The sequence below is a fragment of the Spermophilus citellus genome, assembly GCF_964194105.1.
Source record: "Spermophilus citellus genome assembly, chromosome: 8".
NCBI classification, from domain to species: Eukaryota; Metazoa; Chordata; class Mammalia; order Rodentia; family Sciuridae; genus Spermophilus; species Spermophilus citellus.
In genome coordinates, this window is record NC_138189.1 from 148,817,314 (window position 1) to 148,839,852 (window position 22,539).

General features: G+C 39.9%; 1 protein-coding gene across 2 annotated transcripts in view; it reads right to left on the reverse strand.

Moving 5' to 3' along the window:
* INTU (inturned planar cell polarity protein) overlaps window positions 1-22,539 on the reverse strand; it is a 114,164-nt gene that overhangs the window by 19,316 nt on the left and 72,309 nt on the right. For both annotated transcript variants that reach the window (XM_081303819.1, XM_081303818.1), the window contains exons 7-9: window positions 15,506-15,583; window positions 12,133-12,322; window positions 2,773-2,826 (exon numbers count right to left, since the gene is read on the reverse strand). In XM_081303819.1, coding sequence (XP_081159945.1) covers window positions 2,773-2,826; window positions 12,133-12,322; window positions 15,506-15,583 — 322 coding nt within the window. The remainder of the gene's footprint in view (window positions 1-2,772; window positions 2,827-12,132; window positions 12,323-15,505; window positions 15,584-22,539) is intronic.

The window sequence follows — 22,539 nt, forward strand, 5'->3', positions numbered from 1 at the left end:
TCTTCATCCCCTCCTGGCCCCTCCAGTTTCTGAAATGATGTCGTGCTGGTCCATAGCAACATATGCTTTTATTTATCTTGGGTAAACAGATGTGAATAGGATGGCTGAATTTTATGAGGTATATATTTGGATTAAAGAAAAGCTTCCACACAGTTTTCTAAAGTAGTTGTACCATTTTACATTCTCATTTTGTTATTTTTTCTTTATTGATTGTGTTTTTGATCTTATACTCAAGGTATCCCAATAAATCCTTTTCTAGCCATAGAAAATACTGTTAGCTCCACTCTCATTAAAATGATGTTCTACAGAGATAGATTCTAAATTAAACCTACTGGTTTTAAGTTTTAAAAACTGATATTTTAACACTTTATATATAAACTGTTCCTAATAATTATTCTCCATCTAAACATTCTCCAACAGTGAAAAAATTACAACCTTGGTTGAATTTCCATTCTTAGAAACAAAACTCCCTTCCACTTGCTCAGGATCTCAATGAGGGATTCAGCCTCCTTTTCAAGCTAATATTCCTTCCCCACTCTCACTAGCAATCTTCTTGGGGATGATCCAACCCTAAGGCCTTCTATTTCCTCACTTTCTAGTTACTTTTTTTTATCTTTTTTTTTTTTTTTTTGGTATGTGTGTGTGTGTTTACAGTGCTGGGGACTGAACCCAGGGCCTTGCTCATGCTAGGCAAGTTCTATCATGAACTACACATTCTCTGCTCCCTGCACTTTTAAAATTTTGTTTTGAGACAGGGTCTCTCTAAATTACTAAGCCTTGATCCTCCTGCCTCAGCCTTCTAAGTAGGTGAAATTACAGTTGTGCACCATTGTACCTGGATCTTGTTCTTTTTAAAAGAATACTTATACTGAAATTTTAATGGATACAAAAAGAGAATGTTGTCCTGTCATCAACCCACTTTGACTATGACCAGTACCTAGCTCATCTTGTTTCATCTATGTCCCTCTCTTTTTCCTCCTTCTGTTAAATTATTTCTAAACCAATACCAGATATATCATTTCATCTGCAATACTTCCGAATGTATCTCTAAAACAGAAGGAATTTAAAATATAAACATTATACCATTATCATATCTCAATAATTATTCTCATCTAACATTCGTCATTAGATTTCTGTTTCCTTGATTATCTTAAAAATGCTTTTAGTGGGCTGGGGATGTGGCTCAAGTAGTAGCGCACTCGCCTGGCATGCGTGGGGCACTGGGTTCGATCCTCAACACCACATAAAAATAAAGATGTTGTGTTTGCCTAAAACTAAAAAAAAATAAATATTTTTTAAAAATGTTTTTAAAAAGTTCACTTAAATCATGATCCAAGAAAGGCCATATGCTGTCCTGGTTGACATGCTTAAGTCTTTCATAACTGACAAAGAGCTTTCTCTCTCAAGTTTTCCCCTCTCCCTTTGCCTCACTCACACTTTTTTGGTTTATTTGTTGAAGACAGTCCTGTTTCCAGGTCTGAATTTTGCTGACTGTAACCTCCCTTACCTCAATAGGGTCATTAACATGTTCCATTTTAATGACATTTCCTGTAATTGGTAGTTAGGTACTGAGGCCTCATGGGTGGTTTGTGTCCTTCCATCAGCAACCAGGTACCCTCTGGTTGTCTTTCTTTCTGTGATATTAACAGCTACTGATGACCATTTCTAGATCATTAGATCACTGAGGGACTACACAATGGCAATATTCCAATTCTGTCATTCTTTCTGAACATGTTGTTAGGTGGACTCGTTCCATGAGAAACTCCCCTTCATCTTTATTTGGTACTTTGATATACAGTTCAGAGAGGAAAGGCAGAATAAATACTTGATTCTTCTTCATTTACTAGTTTTCACAAAAACGAGTTCATTTCCTAGCATTTTCCAAAGTTAATCAATAAGTTCATATTTTTCCTCTTGTATCATTATGAACTCTGGGATTTAAACATATCAGATCTATTCTAATCGATTGCAGTTATTATCCTTCTGCAGGCTCAAGGGAGAGCCCCTCTGAGGTGGTTTCTGACAATTCTAGCCCTATCATATATATAACCCCAGTCATTTTTTAAAGCACTCGGGATTTTTTATAAGTTATGATATTCTCAGACTTATATATTTTCAGCCCCAAATCTGAAATGAGCCATTTTTCTAAGGAATCTGGTTCCTTTTGATGAGAAATATCATTTATACACCATGGCCTGGGTAGTGATACTATTGCTAAAATGGTCACCGTTTCTTTTCCTTTCCATTGGACAGAGCAAGGAAATATACTTTTTCAAAGATTACAAACAACATTCTGACAATTCCAAGTTGAATTTAGAAATATAAGGCTCTCACTTAAGTTGATCACTATTACATCTACATTTCCTTTCCTCAAGAAGACTTATTCTTTTTTTTCATTTTTTTTTATATTTCTTTTAGTTGTCAATAGAATTTTATTTTTATTTATTTATATGTGGTGCTAAGAATTGAACCCAGTTCCTCACACAAGCCTGGCAAGCATTCTACTACTGAGCCCCAACCCCAACCCAAGAAGCCTCATTCTTAAGAACATTGTTATTAGTCATTTTTAATGTCATATTACATACTATGTAACAAATATTTTCCACTGAGTAGAAAACCTTAAGGCAAACAAAACAGGTTTTGCCAGTGTCAAAAAAGGCATAATGTTGTGTTTTTCAAGATTATTACAAAAGTCCACTTGGTAAATACTTAGAATTCTGACTGATTTTCACAATAAGAACTAATATTGACCCTTTCCCCTCTTCCTCTTACCAGTTCTGCAAAATCTGCAGCCTCCAGGTCACTTAATGCTGTGTCTAGTTCCATCTATGTTTAAAAAAAAAAAAAAGAGTAATAAACATTTGACTCCTATTAGTTACTTGTTTCCTTTGCTGTGGTGGACACATAAAAAGTGCTTAATTATTACTTGAAGAATTGAGTAAGGCTCTGTATGCTTTGTTAAGAAATGTCTCAAAATGGAACATCTTATTTTTAAATTTTCTAACTACAATGACATTAATTTATTTAACGTATGAGCCTTTTTCAAGTAAATCTTTTTTAAGTATTATTTTTAGTTGTCAATGGACCTTTATTTATTTATTTTTTAAATTTACACGCAGTGCTGAGAATAGAACCCAGCCTCCCACATGCTAGGCAAGCACTCTGCCACTGAGCCACAACCCTAGCCCCTCAAGTAAATCGTAATTATTAAGATGTAATAATATAAAACAATTTATGAGGTTAAAAAAATCTTTCCAGTTTTAACTCAGAAACAGTTTAGTCCATTAAATTTCTTGAAGAAAAATGAGAATGATAATCAATATTAATGCAGCCAACCTATTTTTGTTTTTCCATTTCCTGTATATTTCTCAACAGTGGTATTCTTGGAAAATGCCAACATTTTTCCTGTCTCTTTCTGGTATACAATATTTTGAATAAAAGGATTGTCAATCTTTATTCATAGATTAAAACATGAAGGCAAGAGTACCCCTGGAATCTGGCACAGTACTGAATACCCTACTGAGTTACTAGAAATAAATCTTTTGCATAGATTTGGCTTTTGTTTCTACAGAAATTAACTGAACTTTGCCCTAAAGCATTCAAAGTTTAAAAACAGAGCATGTTTGACCTGTAGTTCAGTCTGTAATGTATATGTGTGTGTATATGTACAAACTGAAAAGTACAGGCAATCAGAGCTTGCCGTATACAAACTGTACGTGAATAAGAATGTTTTCTTTCTTTTCTTTTCTTTTCTTTTTTTTTCTTTTTTTTTTTTTTTTTTTTTTTAAGGCTGAGACATTCTCTGCAGGACTGTTTCACACACCATGTCCTACTGAGATGACAAAAGCCTTTGAAACATTGGTCACAGCTTTCAATGCATTTCACACAGTAATGACCTATTACTCATTTGTAACCTACATTTTCTGCATCTAGCAAATGCTTTTTTTTTTTTTTTTTTGCTATAGTCTATTTTGTGGAAAAACTATAGGACAAAGAAATTACAGATTTGTAATTTTTGACCTGAGCAACTGTTTAATGAGTTACCATTCCTGCTGCTGAACTCTGCAGGCTAATACACAGGATTATCATAACTGCTTCTTCATTATCATGAGAACAAGTAAAACACCTATTCTTTTAGCTATTCCAGTGTGTTCTAGGAAAACATTTAAAAAGAGAGTATCTAACAAATGAGTATATTCTCAAATGCTTGAAAAATAAAAACTGAATGAGACTTCATCATATACTAAACTCAAAACAAATAAATTATATCCAAGTAAAAATAACTATTCACACTGAAATCTGATGGGCACAAGTTACCTCATACACGTTTTTAACGAGTACTTCAAGACATTAAATTCCTTAGTATTTTCCTTTAGAAGATACATAGTCAATACAATACTACTCAAGACAGGAAAAAAAGTCTCAAAGAGAAAAAGTATATAAGTTCTTTCCGTTTTCTGGTAAAAAAAAAAAAATCCTTGTGGACTTTTGGTCTCTGGTTACACACGTAAGAGCCTGAAGCTGCCACTCTGTCATGACAAGTAATTTTTGACATAAGAAACTGTTTAATGAGTTGCCATTCCTGCTGCTGAACTCTGTAGGCTAATACACAGGATTAAAGCAGAACAAGGTCAATAACTTGTCACGTATCAGTCTCGTCTCTGTGAGACAAGGAAGAACACAGAGAATGCTGCCCCAGGGCTGGGGAGTTGGGAACTCAGCGGCTCATCACTTTCCAGAACAGACTCATAAGCAGGAAGTGCTAAAAGGCCCAGTGCCAGGACAGGAAAACCTGGACCATAGCCAACGGCTGGAGGCTCCATGTGGGCAAGTCCGAGACTCAGAAACTCCAGCAGGACTCAGTCTTCAGGGACCTGCAGGCTTGTGAGCTTTTCATCAGGAATAAATATTGGGGGGGAAAAGTCCTCTCATGCTTCTAGCAGGAGGAGGAGGAAAGAAACACTCTAGAATACTCCGGAACACTCTACTCTTCTTAACAAAGCCTGTCCTCCAGAGAAGATAGTTAATACACCCTAACCTTCTGGGATGTCATCAGACCTTCAGGAAAGTTAACTGACCTTCAGGAAAAGATATCCAACTGCAGTCAGCAGTAGCCTTCCACGTTGGAGAAGAAAAACCCTGTAACCTTATACATGGGAAAGGAGAAATACCCAATTCAAGCTCATTCTAGCCGTCCTGTCCTACCTAATTGGGAGAAAAAAGAAACATTTGTGAAGCTCACAATCCAAAGGCTGTTGGCACAAAAGCCTACCAAAAAACAGAATACAAAATGAGAACCAAAAAACAGGGCAGTAAATAGAAAGTAGTAACAAATATGGTGCTCATTAATCCACTAGACTGATAATCACACAGGGTTCAAAGAGGAATTCTCAAGAGAAGCTTACAAAAATTATTTTTTCCAGAGCTCCACACATACTTTGCAAGCACTCTACCACTGAGTTATATCTCCAGCTCTCAGGAGCTTGAACTAAATGATAATGGTATCATGATTTATCAAAATTTGTGTGATGTAGCAAAAACAGTGCTCAGGGGAAATTTTTTATATCAACAATCTAAATTAAGAGACTAGAAAAAAGAAGAGCAGGGGCTGGGGACGTGGCTCAAGCGGTAGCGCGCTCGCCTGGCATGCGTGTGGCCCGGGTTCGATCCTCAGCACCACATACCAACAAAGATGTTGTGTCCGCTGAAAACTAAAAAATAAACATTAAAATTCTCTCTTAAAAAAAAAACATACCAATAAAGATATTGTGTCCATCTACAACTAATAAAAATTTAAAAAAAAAAAAAAAAAGAAGAGCAAATTAAATAGACATACAAAAAGCAGAAGTCATAAAAAGTTAGAGCAGAAAGCAGTGACACTGAAAAGAGGAAAGTAAGAGGGAAGAATCGATGGAAACCAAAGCTGGCTCTTTGAAAAGATCCATGGCATCATTAAGCGTCTAGTCAGGCTAGCAAAGGGGAGGAAATGACAAATTAACAATATCCAAACTCGAGAAGAGGATATCACTACTAACCCCAGGGACATTAAGGAGATAAGAAAAGATACCATCAACAACTGTATGCCCACAAATCTGATAACCTAAATGAAATGGACCAACTCCTAGAAAGACACAATCTGCCAAAACTCACACAAGAAGACACTCTAAATAGGTCTATATATTAAAGAAACTGAATCAATAATTGATCAATTTGCAAAGCCAGAATGTTCCAGGCCCAGAAAGTACCAGGCATAGATGGGTTTGCTGGTGAATTCTGCCAAACATTGAAGGAAGAAATTATACCAGTTCTCTATAGACCCTTTAAGAAGATAGAAGCAGGAAGACAGAAGAAGAAATATTTTCTAATTCTTTCTATGAGGTCACCAGTACCCCAAATACCAAAAGCATATGAAGGTATATAGAAAAGTATAGACTATCCCTAATTAATATAGATGAAAACCCCTCTACAAAATTTAGTAAGTATAATCCAAGAACATATAAAAAGAATTATACCACACAACTAAGTGGGATTTATCCCAGGGACGCAAGGCTAGTTCAACATAAGAATACAATGAATGCAATTTATCACATCAATAGGCTGAAAAAGAAAAGTCACATGATTGTATCAACATATACAGTAAAAAAAAAAAAAAAAGAAAGAAAAAGAAAAAAAATGTGACAAATTCTAACTTCCATTCATGGTAATAATTTTAAAAATCCTCTCAGAAAATTAGGAAAAGGGGGATTTCTGTAACTATCAAAACCCTACAGCTAACATCACGCTACAGGGTGAGAAGTAAGACATTTCCTCATTCAGATCAGGAACAAGGCAATGATGCTCCCCAACACCACTCCCGTTCAACATCACAGCACAAGTTCAAAAACAAAAGGCATACAGTTTGGGAAGGAAGGAGTAAAATGAACTTTCTTCACAGATAACATCTTCCTATGTAGAAAACCTGAAAGAAATGACCAAGCCTGGGGGGAAAAAAAATCCTGGAGCCCATGAGTGATCACAGAAAGGTTACGGGATCAAAGGTCGATATACCACAATCAACTGTCTTCCTGTAGAATTTGTTAGTAAAGACATACTACTCTTTCATTAGCACCCTCCCCAAATGAATTACTTAGAAATCTGATAAAATATGTACAAGATCTATATGAGGAAAATTATAATACTTGATGAACCAAATCAAAAAAGAACAAAATAAATTGAGAGTGTCCATAGACAGGAAGGCTCAATACTGTTGAGCATCATTTCTTTCCTACTTGATCTAGAGATTCTATACTGTCTCAACAAAAATGCCAGCAAGTTATTTTGTGGAAACTGACGAAATGATTCTAAAGTTTTTATGGAGAAGCAAAAGACCCAGAATAGCTAACACAACAGTGAAGGAGAACGAAGTCAGAGGGACTGGCACTCCTTCCTTCAAGACTTGCCACAAGCTATGGTCATCAAGACCTTTCGCCAATAGAAAAATAGATCAATGGAACAGAACAAAGATCCCACAACAGATCCACATGAATATAATCAACTAATCTTTAACAAAAGAGCAAAGACAAGACAATGGAGCAAAGACAGTTGACAGTCTTCAACAAATGTTGCTCAAACAATCAGACATGCACATGAAAAAGAAAAGAATCTGGACAAGACTTAATCTGGAGACCCTTCACCAAAGTTAACTCCTAAGTGGATCACAATATAATATGTAAAGCAATAAAACTCCTAAAAGATAAAATGGGAGGAAAACTTACCTTGGGTATAGCAATGATGTTTTTAGATACAACAACAAAGGTATTATTGACTAACAAATAATTGACAAGCCACACTTCATTAAAATTAAGAGTTCTTACTCTGCTAAATAGGTCATTTCTTTTTAGTGTTGAATAATATTCCTTTCTTTAGATGTATCACAGTTTATTTATCCTTTTACTTACTGAAGGACATCTTGGTTATTTTCAAGTATAAACATTCTTGTATAGGTTTTGGTGTGGACATGAGTTTTTAATTCTTTCTGGGTAAATGCCGAAGAGCTTACCTACTGGATCAAATAGTTAAGAGTATATTAGTTTTAGGGCTAGGGTTGTGGCTCAGCGGTAGAGTGCTTGCCTAAATACATCGCCAAGAGAATCACAAGATGAGACATAGACCTAGAGAAAATATTTGCAAAAGATGCATTTAATAAAGGACTATTACCCAAAGTATAACATAGAACTCTGCAAACTCCATAAGAACACACACAAACCCACCAAAAAATGGGCCAAAGACCTCAACAAATACCTGACCAAACAAGACGTGTAGATGGCAATTAAGTACATGAAAATATGCTCCCCATCATAAGTCATTAGAGAAATATAAATCAAGACAATAAGATGCCGCTGCATACCCAAAAGAATGGCCAAAATCCAGAAGCTGACAACACCACATTCTGGAGAGGATGCAGAACGGGGACCCTTCCCTGTGGCCGGCAGGAATGCACATGGCACAACCACTTTAGAAGACAGTTAGTCACTGCCTTACAAAACTAATATACTCTTTTTTTTTTAAACATTTTGTTTTAATTGTAGTTGACACAATACCTTTATTTTATTTTTATGTGGTGCTGAAGATCAAACTCAGTACCCTGCACATGCTAGGCAAGCACTCTACCGCTGAGCCACAACCCCAGCCCTAAAACTAATACACTCTTAACTATTTGATCCAGTAGTTAAGCTCTTCGGCATTTACCCAGAAAGAATTAAAAACTCATGTCCACACCAAAACCTATACAAGAATGTTTATACTTGAAAATAACCAAGATGTCCTTCAGTAAGTAAAAGGATAAATAAACTGTGATACATCTAAAGAAAGGAATATTATTCAACACTAAAAAGAAATGACCTATCAAGCCATGAAAAGATGAGGAGGAGCCTTAAATGCATTATACCAAGTGAAAGAAGCCAATCTGAAAAGGCTGCGTGCTACATGATTCCAACTGTATGACATTTTTAAAATACAAAACTATGGAGATATCAAAACGTCACTTGTTGCCAAGGTTTAGAGGAATGGAAGGATGAAAGAGAGGGAGAAGTACAGCACAGAGAAATTTCAGGGCAGTGAAACTACTCTTTTGCGATGGCAAGGGTGGATACATGCCACTACACATGTATCCAAACCCACACAAGGTACCCCACCAAGAGTGAACCCTAATTTGAGCTAATTTGTGCATTTTGGTGATTATGATGTGCCAATGTAGGTTCAACAGTAACAATTTTTTGAGGGGGTATCGAGGATTAAACCCACGGTGCTCTACCTGGGTTCAATCCTTGATATCCCTTCAAAAAATTGTTACTAAAAAAGGGGGCTCTGATCTATACTCCCAGAGCCCCCTGTTTTTGTTATGGTAATTTTTATACCTTTATTTTATTTATTTTTATATGGTGCTGAGGATCAAACCCACTGCCTCACACGCTAGGCAAGTGCTCTGCCCCTGAGCCACAACCAAAGCTGCCTCTCCCCCCACTCCCAGCCCCAGGCCCTTTTTGACTTGTATTTTGAGAAAGTCTTGCTAAGCTGCTGAGGCTGGCCTTGAATTTGTGATCCTCCTGCCTCAGCCTCCTGAGAGGCGGGGATCACAGGTGTGCACGACCACGTCTGGTTGGTCATAACGATTTCTATCATGTGGTGAGAGATGCTGACGATGGGGAGACATGGGGTATGTGGTAGCAGGTATGCATGGGAAATTTCTCTCTCTGAATTTTTCTACAAACCTAAAATGTAGACACACACACACACACACACACACACACACACACACACTCTCACACACACACAAAAATAAACTTCACAGGTTATTATGTCCTTCAAACTTTACATTAATTAAAGAAATCCTAAAACAACTTTAGCAGAAAATATGTATCCCTCTTTCCAAATTATGATTATGATTATGATTATTATAGCACTGGGGATTGAACTCGGAGGGCACTCAACCACTGAGCCACATACCCTGCACTATTTTGTATTTTATTTAGAGACAGGATCTCACTGAGTTGCTTAGCGCTTCACTTTTGCTGAGGCTGGCTCTGAACCCATGATCCTCTTGCCTCAGCCTCCCAAACCGCTGGGATTACAGGTGTGCACCACCGTGCCCAGCTCCAACAGTATTATTCTTAATTCTCTTAACCAGGGCTGGGGATGTGGCTCAAGCGGTAGCGCGCTCGCCTGGCATGCGTGCGGCCCGGGTTCGATCCTCAGCACCACATACCAACAAAGATGTTGTGTCCGCCGAGAACTAAAAAAAAATAAATATTAAAAATTCTCTCTCTCTCTCTCTCCTCTCTCACTCTCTCTTTAAAAAATAAAAAAATAAATTAATTCTCTTAACCAGACTACAAAATATAGAAAGTATCTAAGCTCTAAATCTATAGTGTTTCCTGTGTACTAGTCTCACCTACTTTGCTTGACTGCAAACTAGAGCTTTTTCTGGATTCCAAAAGACATAGCTTAATTCTGAGCACTGGGCACAATGAAGACTGATTTCCACAGTCTTAGTACTGTTAAGTACTAAGATTTAACAAGAATAAAAACTATCAAAGCTTTGGGGAGATAAACAACAGTTACAATTTGAGGCAATGAGTTTAAAAATACATACCAGAATCTGCACAGTGATTTATAAGTTTGGTACTCTTTTAGGTTAAAAACTTTAGAAAAGAAAGTAAGTCTCCTAATCATATGCATTCTAAACTAAGAAAAAAATCCAGTAAAAAAGAAATCTGAACATAAAATGACTTATATTTTATAAAATAGACTATATTTTAAAATGTCTGAAGTGTCTTAGAGGGAGATAATACTTAATGACTCTAAACTATAAATTTAAAAAAAAATGCCCCTTCCTGAAACCATTAAGTACCTTTACTATCACAGAAAGAAGAGGCAACATATTTTGACAAAAGAGGTTTCTTTAATGAAGAGACTCTGAGATGGGGCAAGACGCGGGGTAGCTCCACCCAGAACGGCAGGCTGCTGGAGTTGGTTATGTTCTGACTCAAGAGGTGGGCCTGTACTTTTCCAAGGCAGAGACCCTCTGAAGGCAGCGTCTTCCTATCTTAAAGGCAACATTATTTAGTAACTTCTTTTTTGGTTGAACACTTACATTTTCTTATGAAAACACTGGTGAGGTTCATTTCTGTATTTTACACCTTTTGGGTTTTAGATGATTAGAAAAATGGTAACTTTGGCTGGAGACAGCAGAGGAGGCACCATGAGGCAGCTGACAGATTAGAACAAAATAAAAATAATAGGAAGTGAAGTTTCTTTAAAATTTGCTTTAGGGGCTAGGGCTGGGGCTCAGTGGTAGAGCGCTTGCCTAGCATGTATGAGGCACTGGGTTTTGATTCTCAGCACCACATATAAATAAATAAAGATCCACTGACAACTAAAAAATATTGTTTTTAAAAAAACTTGCTTTAATACCTCAGCTCCTTTCAAATAATAATTGTATAATAATATTTCCAAATCACAACTACAGTGTGCCAGGCAAAATCCTAAGCACTCACATGTAGTAACTTACAGCTCCTTTATGAAGTACATACTATTATTTTTCCTATTTTATAGATAAGAAGCTGAGCAAGGAGATTCATATATCAACTGAAAAAATTATTCAACTATCTAGAAGGCATTTCTTTAGTCACATGTTCTAGTTTCATGAAGAACAGAATCATGAATTAGATTTTTCTCCTATAACATATCCTAGGTTTCTTTACAGGCAGAGAAATGGCTATAAGACGGTGCCCCTTTAAATACTAACAGAGATGCTGTAACTAGACATATGGTGATCTGCACTGATGAACGCCTCTGAAATGATCTTGTCAATAATTCAATAGTACAGTTAATCTGGGTGTACAGACAATGTCATCTACAACTAATGTCACCCTGATAATATTTAACCATCATGGGACAAACCAAAGGCAAAACACATTTGTTCATGTAAAGGAAGATTTTGCTGGGCTATGGTGTAGCTCAGTGGTAGAGTCACGCTTAGCATGCATAAGACTCCTGGGTTCAACCCCACCACAAAAACACAAAATAATTTTTAAAACAAGCAATTTTGTTATTTTTAGCGGACTGACTCTTATTTTTGACACCTAACGCTACCTTGATTTCCCGTGGAAGTGTGAGCCACCGAACTCCAGGGAGGTTGTCTAAAAGCGCTGCACTGGAAGCTTCGTACTGCCAAGCACTAGGACTGGCACAGGGATGGGGGCTGGCAGGCTGCAGCGCTCTTTGAAAGAACAAGGTGAAGAAATGATCCAAACGAGCAGCATTCTCAACCTGGCAAAAGGACCTGAAGGAATAAAAGCTGAAGTTAGGACAGCACAGGGAAACCGGCTTTGGGTTTTGTTTGTTTTTTGTAGAAAATGTAAGTTGCATTTACCTTTGACTATTTCTCAACCATTTATCACTCCCGCTATCTTTGAGGCAAAATGTAATAAAGAGATTCTGACCTTTGAAATAGAAGAGACTTGGCTTTGCAACTTACCACTGCTCTTACTAAACAGTTCTCATGGGACAAATCACCTAACCTCTCTCTGAATTTGGGCTTTCAACTCTGTGAAAAACGGGTTAATATAATTGAAGTCACTATAAACTACCTAGTACATAACATGCCTAAGTTTTTAATATGCTTATTACTAACTAGTGTAGCATGCAGTAAGTGAAAATACGGAACATAAATTATTCCTTTTTCCTCTCTATTACTGAAGGCATAATTATTGGAGGAGGGAGAAAGAGAGAGAGAATACTTGGTTTTAGCTCTTTTAAAAGTAACACAGCACTAACTGCAACCATTTATTGGAACACTACTAACTCACACATAACTGGTACATGGGACATTAACATGACAAAATAACATTCACTCCAGATATGGGCACACACCCGGTGTACCTGTAATCCCAGTGGCTTGGAGGCTGAGGCAGTAGGATCACAGGGCCAGCCTCAGCAACTAAACCTGGCAATAAACAACTTGGTGAGACCCTGACCCAAAACAAAAAGGGGTGGGGATGTGGCTCAGTAGTAAAGTACTTCTGGGTTCAAATCCTCAGTACAAAAGAAAAGAAAATAACTTTCACTGATTTGTCCGGCAAATATCTGAGTGCCTTCATGTTCCGGCACCATCTCAATTCTGGAGGCACAGCAGTAACATCAAGACAAAAGACAAGGAGTCCTGGGGTCGGTGATTGTAATGGAGAGAGAATAAATGAGCAGCCGGTGAACCATGCATACCTACACAGGACTATGCAGAGAAGAGGCTGATGGGAATGGGGGTCAGGACTGGTTAGTTATTCTATCTCCTTATTTTTATTTTTAAGCCTGGGTCTCCCAACATTGCCTAGGTTAGTCTTGTACTCTGGCTCAAGTGATCCTCCCATCTTAGCCTTCCAAGAAGTAGGAACTACAAGTGTGTGCCATCATGCCTAGCTACTTGGCTATTTTAGATAAAATGATTAAGGAAGAGTTTCTAAGCATGAGGCATTTATGCTGATATCCCAAGGAGGAAAGGTATAAAAGCCCTAAGGCAGGGTAAGCTTTACCCCCCTGTACAGGGTAGAGAGGGGTGTGGTTTGAGGTCTGATGTCAAACAGGTGGAGAGGCGCCAGACAATAGTGTAGAAAGATAACTTTAACTGCTTTATGAAAATTAATTAAAGTGGCAAGAAATGAGGTAAGGACACCAGTCAGGCTACTGTAGTGTGACACAGCAGTGGCTGCGCAGGGCCACAGTGACGATGGATAGGTTGGCTGGAATGGAGACATGCTTTGAGACACATCAAGATGGACTGGTTGCGAATGGTGGAGGAAAATGTTAAATCTTTAATTGGACCACAATACTAACCTGTTAATATGTAAATCAATTTTCTGTGGCTTACAGGGAACTAAACAGCTCACAACTTTAAAAAGATAATTAGATCTTTGGACTTATAAAAATATTTTTGTAATTTTTCATGATGGGCCCTTAATATGTTCCATAATCAGAAAAAAAACTTTGTTATTAAAATATTATAAAATTTCTTCTATTAACATCTTGAGTTCATACTGCTTTTTAGTTTTAAGAATTCAATGAATCTTCACATTTAGTATATTGGTTTGTTTTTCAAATTCTCACTTGAACAAACAGAAACTAAATTTGCTCCCATCTTGGAAATACTTCCAAATCAATGAAAGCTAACTTCAAGAGGAGATTCAGGGAAACTGAGTCCCTCTGCCCCCAACCTGCTTCACTGGAAATTTTCAGAGCAACTTCAGTTGACTGTTTCATGTATTAAAAGTCATTGCAGAAACTTAAACTTTGATAGTCTCTCATTTTATGGGTGCAAAAAGCTTTGCTGCATATGGTGTAATACAGCAGTTTGCTTCTCTAATGCAAATTTAAGGAAGTAGTTCATAATTACACTCTTACTCTTCACTAGTTAAACATTTTCGGATTAGTGAAAGGTAAAAGCACTATGTATAGATGCCTGCTTTTTGTAGCTCACTCATGTCCGCAAGTAATCAGGTGGGGAAGAATGTGCTGACCTCTTCTAGGCTCCTCCAGCAAAACACTGCAAACTAGATAGTTTTGCCAGATGACATCATCACAGAAAATTCTCCATGATGCTTTGAGAACAGTTAACAATAAAGATCTACCATAGAGCAGAACACCATGGTTTGGAAAAATGTATAAACTGTGTTTGGATTTTTATGCTGATACGCTCTCAAGGCTTTGGAAGCAAAACTGTCATTTTAGCCCTTAGAAGTACTAAACGTAGAAAAATCCCACTAAGAGAAAAATCCATTTTACATCCATGATTTTGCATTCTTGAATGTTGAATAGTTATCTCAAATTTCCATCTTCAAATCAAGAAATGTGCATCGCATTAAATTGTAAGGCTAAAAAAGTGAGAAGCAGAAGGATATGTATAATACAGGCTCAATGTGTAAAGAAAGAGCATATACATTCATATTGTGTAGAAAATATATAGAAAAATAACATGAAAATGTTCAGTGCCTCCTCTGTCCTATATTTTTTGTACCAGTGCATTTTGTAAGTAAAATGTTTTTTGAGAAAGAAACATTGTATTTTAGGACAGTGAATTGGACAATGGTCTTAAAGGAATAGAAAATACAAAACTTTATTTAGAGTCTTACTTTTCTCTGTATCTGTTATGGAGAAATCCTCTGACATTTGCCCCTACAGAAATATACCGACTCACGAAGTTTTACAGTGATCACTATATAATATAGTATCACTAGTCCACTAAAAACTTCATTAAAGTAATAACCCTCCCCCAAAAAAGAAAAAAAAGAAATCGATCAAAAGAAAAACTGCCCAGCATTACAGAATAAAAACTAGTATAAAATGAGAAAATTATAATATGGAAGAAGAGAGGAACCAAACAGGTAACTTCCCAAGCAAGAAATAGTACTAAGGGCCAAAGGTGATACAGAATCATGTATTTAAAACTTGAGAGTCAGCTCAAAGAAGTACTTACCTATCTAAAGAACCATACATAAATGTTAAAGTTTGGGCAACATCTTCTATCATATTCCTTAGTTGAGGAAGAGGAACTCTAAAAAAAAAGCAAAACATATTTATTCATTTGTAATAATCAATGATAGATATCTAAAAGAAGCAGAAGACTTTTACATTTTATATGTAAGGTGTATGTCAACTATGAGCTGAACTGTGAAAAATGTTTGCTTACTACATTAGCAATCAGTCACTCTGAGGTCTAGATTTGGGCTTCTAGTATGAATCAAAATAAACTTTTTATATCATCATAATGTAAATTATTTAACCCTTTTTAGAGTTCAGTCTCTGTATCTATGAAATGGGGCCAATAATCACTAAGTCCTTCTCAGGTTGATTTTGAGGATTAAATGAAACAATTAATGAATCAATGTAGTTGGCATAACACCTGGGGCAAGAGAAAGAAATGGAAAATTCTTGACACTTTCCAGTACTACCCAGATCTCAACTGAACCGACTTCCATGACAATGGAAGAAAGGACAGGACTCTGGAGAAAGGAAAGAGAGCAGAAGAAAGAAATGCATTTACATTTTCTCACTGAAGGCTTGTAAGAATGCTAAAAGGTAGGTCCCTCTATGTCAAAGGCAGACTGAGGTCCAGAAGGTCAAGAGCTTTTGCCAGGCCAGGCAGTGGGAAGCCTGCGGGAAGCACCCACCTGGCTTCAAAGGTGTTCTCTGGGCCACCCCATGCTGTCTTCTTCAGGGGTTCCTGCTGTTTGTTCACTGCAGCCGGCTGAATACTGAAAGCTTTCTGTAGCTCACTCACACCGGCAAGTAATCAGGTGCCCGCCCTACATTCTGCAGGACATCCCTTTTCTCACTCCGCCAAGTGGTGAAGAGAGAAGCACACAGGTGGTGGCTTTAAGGCAAGGAAGGGGGAACCACATGCATCACGCTGGGGATACAGAGACACTCAGCTGACACTGAGGACCGCGTGCACGACATCTCTCAATCCTCTTTCCCAGTTTGAACAAGTGAGAGTAATATCTATCTTTCACAGCTATCTAAACCAAAATAGACAAGAAAAAGAAGCTGGAACAGGGTGGATGGCGGGAGCATTAAAAGAGGGGTAAAGAGGCAGCTAGAGCTTATTTTTTAATTGAAGACCAGGATAGAGAATAAAGGGGATTTTTTAGTTAATTCTAATTTATCAAGCCTACTTTTCTAGGACAGAAAGATATAAACGTGTAGGAAAGATGACATCCTTCCACCTCCCTGAGTAATAAAGACCAAGAAATTGGCTAGGGCATACACCTATGGGACCTCAGCAGTAACAGTCCTTTTTCAGCTCCAGGATAAAATTTCTTGTGGAAATGTGTGCTTAATAGCAGATACCATCAGCATGCAGATAAGTGCCTCTGCTCAGTTCCTTGGGTGGGCTATCGTTCCTCCCCATCTGCCCATGCGGCCTTCAGTGTTTTCTCTTTCCCCTATTTTGCCTTTTTTTTTTGGGGGGGGAGCTACAACAAAAGTCTGAAAGACAAATGTCTTACTCTGTCTGACATCACATCATAAATTATCTTATTCTGGATGTTCTCCAAGTCTTATTAGTTCTTCATAATCCAACCTTCCGGCAAAGTGAAGTCTCTTAGCCTCAGGTTATTATAATCCCTTTTTAGGCAGCAAAACACACATTAGCTGTTTATAAGCACTGTCACCAGGATTCAAGATGTAACCAGGCTAGAGGAAGACTGTATTCCTAGTTGCTCCATGGCTCAGGATACAAGTAGCGGGAGTACTGCTCCTTAGTGAGGTGGGCAAAAGAAGTATTTCACTAAAATTCAATATTGGACAATCATAGTGTCTTAGAGACTCAGGAAATTTAGGTACATTAAACAAAGAAAAAGGAGATATTGGAGCCAAGATGTTATGGCAGTGGCAGCTTTAGTGACACTGATTCATCACAGAGGGAGAGAGAAGAAACACAGATTTGGTACAGAAAATCCTGAGACAAGAAAAGAGGCCTGAACTTGGCCAATCCAGAGGCAACACGATGCACTATATGCTTTTTCCCAATGGCTGTGGGCAGCTGAGAAGGAGGCAGCTCGAGGCAGCCATACTGCAGCTTCTGAGAGCAGGATATCAGGCAAACATGCAGACCGTCCCGACAAGTGCCTGCCATGTGGCCTAAAGTCTACCTATCAGACAGAAGTGAAACAGGCACAGAGAAGACTGTCCTCAGGGGGATTCGAGTAGAAAAGTGAAGGGAACCCACTTAATTTCTCCTTTGAGTCTGGGGGTCACATAACAAGCTAAAGCGAGTGAGGAATCTGAACAGGCAGGTGTGAATACCTGCAGGGACCAAGCCTGGCAGGGCTGTTTCCTGGGTAGCAGAATATGTGAAGGATTAGCTTCCTGACCTGTGAGCAGAATTCTTGGGAGGCTCCTGAGATGCAGACTTCTGATAGAGACGAGCGACTGCCAAGCCCTGGACGTGTGCTGATCTCATCTCTTCAGAGCAGACATCACCTGATGAAGACCCTGAACCTGACGAGACCCGTGCCCTACCCACCAGTAAAAGTCTAATGGAGTAGCCCATGCTGAAGACAGAATCGCAGAGCTGCAAGACAGAGTGGCCAGTCTTGAACATTCAGACAGCATTAAAGGAAAGAAAAGAAGGAACCATAATCAGAATATAGACTCCAAGACAACATTATGAGACCAAATTTAAGACTCACTGAAATTGAGAAGGGCTCTGAAATGCAGGCTAATGGAATGGCTAACCTCTTCAGGAAAATAATAAAAGAGGGGCTGGGGTTGTACCTCAGTGGTAAAGCACTTGCCTCACATGTGTGAAGCACTGGGTTCAATCCTCAGCACAACATAAAAATAAATAAAGGTATTGTGTCCAACTACAACTAAAAAATAAATATTAAAAAAGATTTAAAAATCATTTCTGACTTCTCAGTACAAATTCAAAGGACTTGTGTTCCAAATCCTGAAAGAAAGAAACTGTCAACCAAGACTGCTATATCAACGAAGTTATCTTTCAAAATCAAAGAAGAGGAGAAAACCTTCCAAGATTAGCAGAAACTAAAAGAATTCATATTAAACTGGCACTACAGAACTTACTTAAGAAATATTCCACATAGAAGAAACCAAAAACAAAACCCCAGAGGCCACAAATGAACAAATCTCATTTGAAGAGTAGCTAAGCAAATGAGAAACAGAACCAAATTAAACATTAGACATAAGTCAAAATGGCATGAATTATTACACATCTCTCTTAATAACATTGAATGTAAGTGGTCTCAACTCTCCAACTAAAAGATATAGGCGGGGGACCGGAAGATGGCGGCCAAGGGAGTACAGCACACCAGTACGCTGCGCCACTGTGTGGGAGAAACACGAGGTGAAATGGCTGAAGGCTACCTTGGTGGGAATCCCCAGTGAAATTGAAGTGCTCCAGAATCTAGAGGTCAAAATTCCAGCGCGCAGGATTCGGCTGCAGGGGCTTGGTAGCGGGCAATTTCTCCGAAGGGAGCGAAGCAGTACTTGGTCGGCGGACCGCCCCGTGGATGGAGTCTGGGACGCGCCCGAGTTAATTAGCCGCGAGGTACCAGAGAGGGATTACAGCGAAGCAGATTCTGCAGGCCCCTGCCAGTGGCACACTAGCCGCGCTGAGTGCTGAATTCCAGCTTTGAAATACAGGAGAGAATCGGTCCAGTTCGTTTCCCGACACCGGTCGGAACACGCAGGAGAACTGCAGCCGCCATCATGGAGAGCTGACGCAATCATCCCTGTTTTCTACGATCTCAGCTCATTCAACTACAGAACAGGTGATTCCAGGCTGGTATTTGCCTGCGTCGCGCAGACAGATCGCTCAGGCTCGGGATTGGAAACTCTGAGGAGAATACTCTTCAGGCCTCATCCCTGGCAAGGCGGGCGCCGGGCTTTGAGCGGCCAGATTCTAGTTCCCCGGGTTGCTTTGGCCCAGGGCGGGAGATCCTTCTTGGCCTGGGGCTACGGAATCCGCGGCGACTGTGTCTTTGACCCTGCCCCTGTCTGAGCGTACACTGAGCTGGGAGAGGTTGGAGCTGCCAGGCCCGGGCGGGGGCCGCCTGGGCCTGAGGCTGGGGTACCTCTGTGGACCCTGCTCCGAGCAGAGTGTGGCAGGGATTGGAGAGGCTGGGTTCTGGCCCTCGTGGCTGCTTGAGCCCAGGGCCGCGGAGCCTGCGGGGACCGCGAGCTGAGGCCAGCCACAAGTGAAACTTGCGACGAGGGGCAGCGGGTCTCTGTCTCCTGGAACAGTTTTGACCCGGAGCTGGAGAGCCCGCGGGAAGTGCGTCTTAGACTCTGCTCCAAGGGGAGCGTACACCGAGCAGGGAGAATTTGGTGCGGCCAGGCTTGGGCACCTAGCAGGGAGAGTCTGGTGCGGCTAGGCTTGGGCTCCCGGGGCGGCTCTGGCCTGGGTTTGGGGAACCCGCGGCGGTTGCCCTGAGGAGCCTGCTCCTAGCAGAAAGTGGCGGGGATCAGAGAGACCGGCTCCTGGCTCCCGAAGCGGCTCTGGCTCAGGGTTCGGGATCCTACAGGGACTGCTTCTTGGTCCGGGTCCTGCTGGGTACTGCGGGGGCCTGGAGGGCAGAGTGGAGCTGCCTCCTGTGCCCAGAGCAGGCTAAGGGTCCCGCCGGTGTGGTATCGCGACACCCCAACTGCAGCTGGGGCCGAGGAGAGTAACCGCCCACGCCTGGAACAGGACCAGCGACCCGACGGCAGGGTAGCCAAGTCAACCCACTTGGAGTAGAGGCCATGAAGAGCTGCCGTCTGACCCTGCAAGGTAGGCAGTCCTGCGTCCCACTGGCAGGACAGGCTCGGCAGCCGGCCAGTGTAGTGGACGAGTAGCATCGAGGTAGTCACGTCACACTGGTTGGAGTGGGGGTTGAACAGAGCCGCCGCCAGCATCCGGAAGGAGCCCAGAGACCCGTTGGAGAGGCAGTTAGGTACCCCCACTGGGAGTGGGGGTTGAGCAGAACTGCAGCCCAGGCCCGCAGGGTGGGCAGATCTGAGACCCACCGGCGGAACAGGCTTGGAGGCCGACCAGCATGGTAGACACGTCACATCAATTGGAGTAGGGGTGGAGAAGAGCTGCTGCCCACGTCCGGATCAGGACCAACGATCCGAGGACGTGGTAGGAACGTCACCGCAATTGGAGTGGGGGCAGAGTAGAGCAGCCACCCGTGCCCGCAGGGCGGGCAGACCTACGACCAACCAGCGTAGTATATAGATCACCCTGATTAGAGGAGGATCACAGCCACTACCCGCCCTACAAGAGAGATATCCCAAATATACAAGAGCAACAAAAATAAACAGGGGGAAAAATTTCAAAAACACAACAGTTTCACGAAGCAGAAAGAAACGCAAGCAACATGAAAAGACAAGGAAAGAAAGGACCACAAGCAATGCAGGTCAACTCAACCCTAGAAGAGGTAATAGCTGCAACAGATGGAATGTCAGATAAAGAGTTCAGGATATACATGCTTCAGATGATCTGGACTCTCAAGGAAGACATGAGACAGCAAAATCAGACAATGAAAGATCACATTGACAAGGAACTACAGAAACAAATCCAGGAAGTAAAAGATCAATTTCACAGGGAGCTAGAAGTGATAAAGAACAAACAAATAGAAATCCTAGAAATGCAGGAAGCAATAAACCAACTTAAAACCTCAATTGACAATACTACCAGCAGAATAGATCACTTAGAAGATAGAACATCAGACAATGAAGACAAAGTATTTCAACTTGAGAAGAACATAGACAGTTCAGCAAGACTGCTAAGAAACCATGAGCAGAACATCCAAGAGATATGGGATAACATTAAAAGGCCAAACTTAAGAGTCATTGGGATACAGGAGGGCACAGAGCTCCAAACCAGAGGAATGAACAATCTATTCAATGAAATAATACGAGAAAACTTCCCAGACTTGAAGAATGAAACAGAATCCCATATCCTAGAAGCCTACAGGACGCCAAAAGTGCAAAATCATAAGAGATCCACACCTAGACACATTATAATGAAGATGCCCAACATACAGAATAAGGAGAGAATTTTAAAAGCTACAAGAGAAAGAAAGCAGATTACATTTAGGGGCAAACCAATCAGGATAATAGCTGATCTCTCAACACAGACTCTGAAAGCTAGAAGATCCTGGAATAACATATTTCAAACACTGAAAGAAAATGGGCTCCAACCAAGAATCGTGTATCCGGCGAAATTAAGCTTCAGGATGGAAGATGAAATTAAAACCTTCCACAATAAACAAAAGTTAAAAGAATTTGCAGCTAGAAAACCATCTCTTCAAAAAATCCTTGGCAAAACATTACAGGAAGAGGAAACTGAAAATAACATTGAAAACCATCAGTGGGAGGTAGGACAGTAAAGGGGGGAAAGTAATCAAAGAGGAAAACTAATCAGGTTTAGTAACATAAATAAACAAATATGACTGGAGGAACAAACCTAATCTCAATAATAACCCTAAATGTTAATGGCTTAAACTCACCAATTAAGAGACACAGGCTAGTTGAATGGATCACAAAACAAGATCCAACAATATGTTGCCTACAGGAGACGCATTTGATAGGAAAAGATATACAGAGACTGAAGGTGAAAGGCTGGGAAAAATCATTCCACTCATATGGACTGCGGAAACAAGCAGGAGTGTCCATACTCATATCAAACAAAATAGATTTCAAGCCAAAATTAATCAAAAAGGATAAAGAGGGACACTGCATACTGCTCAAGGGAACCATACACCAACAAGACATAACAATCATAAATATATATGCCCCAAACAATGGTGCACCTACGTTCATCAAGCAAACTCTTCTCAAGTACAAGAGTCTAATAGACCACCATACAATAATCATGGGAGACTTCAACACACCTCTCTCACCACTGGACAGATCTTCCAAACAAAAGTTAAATAAGGAAACTATAGAACTCAACAACACAATTAACAACCTAGACTTAATTGACATATATAGAATATACCACCC